This window comes from Chiloscyllium plagiosum, chromosome 8, assembly GCF_004010195.1.
Source record: "Chiloscyllium plagiosum isolate BGI_BamShark_2017 chromosome 8, ASM401019v2, whole genome shotgun sequence".
Classification (NCBI taxonomy): Eukaryota; Metazoa; Chordata; class Chondrichthyes; order Orectolobiformes; family Hemiscylliidae; genus Chiloscyllium; species Chiloscyllium plagiosum.
In genome coordinates this window covers 96,947,491-96,955,131 of record NC_057717.1, presented here as the reverse complement: position 1 = coordinate 96,955,131, position 7,641 = coordinate 96,947,491, and the positions used below count along the sequence as shown (strand labels likewise).

Here is a 7,641-nt window from a genome sequence, read left to right as displayed (position 1 = left end):
AGTTACATCCTCAAAATATTCCAGAAGATTAGTCAAGCATGATTTCCCCTTTATAAATCCATGCTGACTCTGTCCTATCCTGTTACTACTATCCAGATGTGCAGTAATTTCTTCCTTTATAATAGACTCCAGCATCTTTCCCACCACTGAGGTCAGACTAACTGGTCTATAATTTCCTGCTTTCTCTCTCCCACCTTTCTTAAAAAGTGGTACAACATTAGCCACCCTCCAATCCGCAGGAACTGATCCCGAATCTATCGAACTCTGGAAAATAATCACCAACACATCCACAGGCCCTTCGGCCCAACCAGTCCACACTGACCCTCCAAAGAGCAACCCACCCAGACCCATTCCCCTAACCAATGCACCTAACACTACGGGCAATTTAGCATGGCCAATCCACCCTGACCTGCACATCTTTGGACTGTGGGAGGAAACCGGAGCACCTGGAGGAAACCCACGCAGACACAGGGAAAACATGCAAACTCCACACAGACAGTTGCCTGAGGCTGGAATCGAACCCGGGTCCCTGGCACTGTGAGGCAGCAGTGCTAACCACTGAGCCACCATGCCACCCCTAGTTATAGCTCAGATTCTGAACGGGAGGAGAGGAGAGGGGTCTGGACTGTCCATAGCCCCCACAGAGCAGGGAGTTATTGTATAATGAGCATGTACATGTTAGTGATAATAATGCTATCAACGTATAATGCATAATGTAACACTGAGGTCAGTTAACATATGCTATTGAGACTCAGAGGATGGGATAGAGTAACCAGTAAAAGTAGTCGTCATAGTCCTACCAGACCATAGAACTGTTCTTTCACTACAGAGAGAGAGAGAGAGAGAGAGAGAGACGACTGATAGTGGTTCAACCTGAAGGTCACCATTCCTCAAGAGAAGGAGAGTCCTTCAGGCTAACTTCAGTCGGTTTGGGTATTGACCAACTGGAGAGCTGTATGACAGATTGTTATTTTGTGAATGGAATGTTTGATGGAACTCCAGAAGTGTCAGATATTCATCAACCTTAGATTAAGCAGAGACACCGCTGTAACATAGAATCCCTACAGTGTGGAAGGAGGCCATTCAGCCCATCAGGTCCACGATGGCCCTCTGAAGAGCATCCCACCCAGACCCACCCCCTATACTATATTTCCTATGGCTATATCTAGCCTGCGCATCCCTGGATGCTGTGGACAATTTAGCAAGGCCAATCCATCCTAACCCACGCATCTTTGGACTGTGGGAGGAAACCAGAGCACCCAAGGGAATTCCACAGAGACACAGACAGTTGCCTGAGGCTGGAATTGAACCCAAATCCCTGGTGCTGTGATGTAGCAATGCTAACCAGTCAGCTACTGTGCTTAGAATAATAACACCACTGTCTGAAAGTAGAATTGAACCTTGATGTTCAAATATCACGACCGACTGAATTCACAAGGACTGATTGACTACAGGGTGACCTGGACAGGTTAGGTGAGTGAACACATGCATGGCAGCTGCAGTTTAATGTGGATAAATGTATGGTTATCCACTTTGGTGGCAAGAACAGGAAGGCAGATTACTACCTAAATGGAGTCAAGTTAGGTAAAGGGGCAGTACAAAGAGATCTGGGTGTTCTTGTACACCAGTCAATGAAGGTAAGCATGCAGGTACAGCAGGTAGTGAAGAAAGCTAATAGCATGCTGGCATTTATAACAAGAGGGATTGAGTATAGAACCAAAGAGGTTCTTCTGCAGCTGTACAGGGTCATGGTGAGACCGCAGCTGGAATATTATGTGCAGTTCTGGTCTCCAAATTTGAGGAAAGACATTCTGGCTATTGAGGGAGTGCAGCGCAGGTTCACGAGGTCAATTCCTGGAATGGCGGCACTATCTTATGTTGAAAGATTGGAGCAACTGGGCTTGTATACCCTTGAGTTTAGAAGACTGAGAGGGGATCTGATTGAGATTATTAAAGGACTGGACACTCTGGAGGCAGGAAACATGTTTCCGCTGATGGGTGAGTCCCGAGCCAGAGGACACAGCTTAAAAATAAGAGGTAGGCCATTTAAGACAGAGATGAGGAGAAACGTCTTCACCCAGAGAGTGGTGGCTGTGTGGAATGCTCTGCCCCAGAAGGCAGTGGAGGCCCAGTCTTTGGATTCATTTAAGAAAGAGTTGGATAGAGCTCTCAAGGATTGTGGAATCAAGGGTTATGGAGATAAGGCAGGAACAGGATACTGACTGAGGATGATCATCCATGATCATAATGAATGGTGGTGCAGGCTCGAAGGGCAGAATGGCCTATTCCTGCACCTATTGTCTATTGTCTATTGACTAAGGACTATTGAATTGAATTGAATTAGGTTTATTGTCATGGTGGTAGATCTAACTAGGCATCACGGTTAAACTTCCACAACTGAACACTGAGCTGACATTCACCCTCACACCATGACCTCCTGATTGGCTTTTGAAGAAAATCGAGCTGACAGTTTTACTGATGGGGCAGTATATCTTCATTCAGGCACAGGAACCAAAAGTGAGCCAATCATTTAACAGTTTCAATGTCATGATCATGACCTACTGCTGATTTTACAACCCATTGCTTTTATCACCAGGTGCTCTGGTTTCCTCCCACAGTCCAAAGATGTGCAGGTTAGGGTGGATTGGCCATGCTAAATTACCCGTAGTGTTAGGGGAATGGGTCTGGGTGGGTTACTCTTCGGCGGGTTGGTGTGGACTTGTTGGGCCAAAGGGCCTGTTTCCATACTGTAGGGAATCTAACCTAATCATCAAAACATGCAGCTTATTAACATGGGGAGACTGTTGCAGTGCAGCTAGTATATTGTTCTGATTGACCAAGAAACTCACTCTTATCACCTATCTTAAATGCATCAGGAGGACTTACAGATACATAATCAACTTTTTGGCTACTTTATGACACACCTAAAGAGTCTGGATAGACTTGACTTGTTTCTATAAAGCAGAGAAGGCTGAGGGGGCAACCTGATAGAGGTGTATAAGATCATGAGGGCCATGGACAGGATAGATAGGAAGCAACTGTTCCCATTAGCATATTCTGTTTTTGTTTCCGATCTCCCATGTCCACAGTTCTTGGTTTTAGATGGAGCCACAGAGTCACACAGCACAGAAACAGAACCAGTCGGCCCAACCAGTCCATGCTGACCATAATCCCTAAACTAAACTAGTCCCACCTGCCTGCGCCTGGTCCGTATCCCTCCAAAGCTTTGCTATTCATGAACTTATCCACTTTTAAACTGTTGTCACTCTGGAAGTTCACTGAACACTCAAAACACTCTCTGTGTTAAAAGAAAATTGCCAGTTATGTCCTTTTTAAATCTTTCTCCTCTACATTTGAAAAGAAGTCCCCAGTCTTGAAAGCCCTTACCCTAGGGAAAACACACCCTGCCATTCACCTTATCTATACTCCTGATGATTTTAATATTAATTTCTGGAATAAGGATCCCATTGGCAAGGTCAGAATCGCCCGTCAGTCCCTAATTGCCTTCAAAGGGGCTAGTGATCCATCTTCTTAAACATATTGCATGTGGTGTAAGTAGACCCACACCACTGGATGCAGCGGGTTGCTGTCACTGAGCAGCTTGCTCAGCTACTTTAGCAGGCTAACACATCGCTATAGATCTGGAGTCACATATAGGCCAGAGTGGCTAAGTAAAGATGGGTTTTTAGCAACAATCTGTGAACATTCTCACAGTCTGCATTACTGAGATGAGCTTTCCAATTCTAGATTTTGTGACAATAATATGGATTTTAGAGTTTATTTTGACCTTTTTCTTTGAAGAGAGGTTATAAGGCAGAGGTAGAGCACGGTCTACCAGAACCACGAGAGTAAACAGCTTGGGAAGCCTTGTGTTTAAAAGTTGGAACAATAGAAGCAGCCTGCATGGGTGTAGCCAGCTAAGATTTCTAGTTTTTTTTTTACAGTTTTTAGGTTTAGATTCAGGCAGTTGCTGTTATAGACTCATAGAGATGTATAGCACAGAAACAGACTCTTCGGTCCAACTCGTCCATGCCGACCAGATATCCTAAACTAATCCAGTCCCATTTGCCAGCACTGGCCCATATCCCTCTAAACCATTCCTGTTCATATACCCATTCAGATGCCTTTTAAACACTGAAGTTGTATTAGCCTCCACCACGTCTTCTGGCAGCTCATTCCATACACGCACCACCCTCTGTGTGAAAAAGTTGCCCTTCGGTCCCTTTTAAATCTTTCCCCTCTCACCCTAAACCTATGCCCTCTAGTTCTGGACTCGCCCACCCCAGGGAAAAGACTTTGACTATTTACCCTATCCATGCCCCTCATGATTTTATAAACCTCTATAAGATCGCCCCTCAGCTCCAGGGAAAACAGCCCCAGCCTATTCAGTCTCTCCCTATAGCTCAAACCCTCCAACCCTGTTGTGGGTTTGAAGAAATGGAAGCTATTTTTCTCTCTCTTGATTACAGCCAAAGGCTGAGGGTTCTCTTCCACAGATTGCATGTGAGACAAAATCTGGTTTTCTGTAATTGCCTTTTTGCCAAAGGGTGTGTTTATGGGATGTTACTAAATTGGAGCAGTTAATCAGTAATTGTTACTGTATCTATTGTTCTGTTAAGTTTTCCAGTAGAGTTGTTATTCTAAATTCCTCTTTCTTTGGTAGTATTTTAACTACGGTGTTTAAATAAACTGTATTCTGCTTAACGTCGCATAGTTTGACCCGTCGCATTGTATCTGGGACTGTCACATTACATTTGCCTTTAAAATAAGAAAAAGTTAGGGTTCAGACTACCTTCTTAAAATATTTTGAGGGGTCTGGTCTGGTCCATAACAATTTATTTATTCAATAACTCAGTCAAATCCATCTGATGAAGGAGCAGCGCTCTGAAAGCTAGTGCTTCCAAATAAACCTGTTGGACTATAACCTGGTGTCGGGTGATTTTTAACTTTGTCCACCCCAGTCCAACACAGGCCCCTCCATATCAGAATTCAAATCTTGCAGCTGAAAGAGTGGGAATTGAGCCCACTACCTTTAGAGAACTAATCTAATGGCTCCATCTCCCTTTTCCCTTTTTCTGCCACAATCTTCCTTTAATGATCAGAGGATTCTATAGGGTAGATAGTGAAAGTCTTTTTCCTAGGATGATGATGTCAGCGTGTACGAGGGGGCATAACTACAAATTGAGGGGTGATAGATTTAAGACAAGACGTCAGAGGCAGGTTCTTTACGCAGAGAGTGGTAAGGACGTGGAATGCCCTACCTGCTAATGTAGCCAACTCAGCCACATTAGGGAGATTTAAACAATCCTTAGATAAGCACATGGATGATGATGGGATAGTGTAAGGGGGACGAGCTGAGAATAGTTCACAGGTCGGCGCAACATTGAGGCCGAAGGGCCTGTTCAGCACTATATTGTTCTATGTTCTAATACGGACCAAAACACACAGTTCATCACTGCGACCTTAACACGGGAGTGGAGCGACAGAATGATGTTGACCATTAAGAGTTCTGAAGGCAGCACATTTTGCAGACGCCTCAGTTGTGCCACCTCAGGAGGGCATGAATGGGCCTGATTTGTAATGGAGGTAGTTGGAGGAGGCTGAATGGGCTGGTCCTACCTCAGAATCTCAAACCCTGTGATTTTTCCTCGACAGGAAACCGATCCCAACGAGGCAGAAAATGAAGGGTTCTTCAACATGGTGAGTCATGTTCAAAGGAACCGAATGGATGACCAGCGTTGCAACCTTGGATGGAATGAGACACCCTCTAAAAAACCAATTTTTGATGCAAGTAGTAAGTAGAGTGGGAAAAGGATCTCACTGCCTGTTGCATGTATACCTTGCCTTTAACAAAGTTCACCTTAAGGACACCATAAAGGGGAATGGTGGAAGTCAGTCCAAGTGACTGGAGGCCAGTGGCTAGCAGTGTACCACAAGGATCAATACTGGGACCCTTATTGTTCATTACATACATAAATAATACTGATGAAAATGCTGGGGCGGGGGTAAATGTTAAGCAAGTTCGCAAATGACACCGAGATTGGTGGGGTGGTTAATTATGAAGAGGATATTTGTAGTTTGCAGAAAGATATAGATGGGATGTGCAGACCAGTGGCAAAAATGGTATTTAACCCCGAATAGTGCGAGGTGATGCACTTTGGAAGGAGAAACAAGATAAGGGAGTATACAATGAATGGCAGAACACTGGGTGGATTAGAGGAGCAGAGGGATCTTGGGGTCATTATTCACTGATCCCTTAAGTCAGTAGAATAGGACAATTAAGAAGGCAAATGGGACACTTTCATCAAGCGTGGCATAGAGTATAAGAGCAAGGAGGTAATGCTGGAGTTGGAATACATTGTGCAGTTCTGGTTGCCTCACTGCAGGAAGGATGTGGTAGCGCTCGGGGAGTACAGGGGAGGTTCACCAGGATGTTGTCTGGGATGCAGTAACTGAGCTGTAAGGAGAGATTCCAGAGGCTTGGACTTTTTTCTTTAGAGCAGCAAAAGCTGAAGGAGGACATTATTGAGGTGTATAGGAGTATGGGGGGAATAGACAGGCTGCATAGGGGAGCAGTAGTTCCCCTTGGTCGACGGGTCAATCCCCAGGGGATGTAGTTTTAGAATAACGGGCAGGTGACTCAGAGGAAAATTGAGAAAATCTTTTTCACTCAGCCAGTGGTAGGAATTTGGAAAGCAGGGCCTGGGAAGGTAGTGGAAGCGGGAAACCTTGCAACCTTAAAAAAAAATTTAGATGAGCACTTCAAATATGGGGCATGTGCAGGAAATTGAGATTAGCGTGCCTTTAATGGTAGTTATGTCAATGCAGACACAGTGGGCCGAAGGCCTTTTCTGCGCTGTATGACTCTGTGTGGTGTGCATATATAATGCTGTAAGTCTGCCAGATAACCTGCTGTGGGTCAGTTTGCTCTGATGTCTGCTTCATAACTCATACTGTGTTCTACTGTCTTAAATAAACTAACCCACAAAGTTCAAAAGAAAATCATAGAACTGTGGATGATGGAAATCAGAAACAAATTAACCTCAGCAGTTCTGGCAGTATCAGGACAGAGAAACGGTGTTAACGTTTTTGAGTCCAATGACCCCTTGTCAGAACGAAGTTTAAGAAGGACGGTAAAGACAAGCCAGGGAACTATAGACCGGTGAGCCTGACCTCTATGGTGGGCCAGTTGTTGGAGGGAATCCTGAGGGACAGGATGTACATGTATTTGGAAAGGCAAGGACTGATTCGGGATAGTCAACATGGCTTTGTGCGTGGGAAATCATGTCTCACAAACTTGATTGAGTGTTTTGAAGAAGTAACAAAGAAGATTGATGAGGACAGAGCAGTAGATGTTATCTATATGACTTCAGTAAGGCGTTTGACAAGGTTCCCCATGGGAGACTGTTTAGCAAGGTTAGATCTCATGGAATACAGGAAGAATTAGCCACTTGGGTACAGAACTGGCTCAATGGTAAAAGACAGAGGGTGGTGGTGGAGGGTTGTTTTTCAGACTGGAGGCCTGTGACCAGTGGAGTGCCACAAGGATCGGTGCTGGGTCCTCTACTTTTTGTCATTTACATAAATGATTTGGATGCGAGCATAAGAGGTACAGTTAGTAAGTTTGCAGATGACACCAAA

At 44.7% G+C, this 7,641-nt stretch overlaps 1 protein-coding gene across 1 annotated transcript in view; it reads left to right on the top strand.

Moving 5' to 3' along the window:
- The window catches only part of LOC122552215 (Purkinje cell protein 2 homolog), a 24,479-nt gene that overhangs the window by 10,179 nt on the left and 6,659 nt on the right, over nt 1-7,641 (top strand). The window contains exon 2 of the mRNA XM_043694847.1: nt 5,656-5,794. Within this exon, the coding sequence (XP_043550782.1) occupies nt 5,656-5,794 (139 nt within the window). The remainder of the gene's footprint in view (nt 1-5,655; nt 5,795-7,641) is intronic.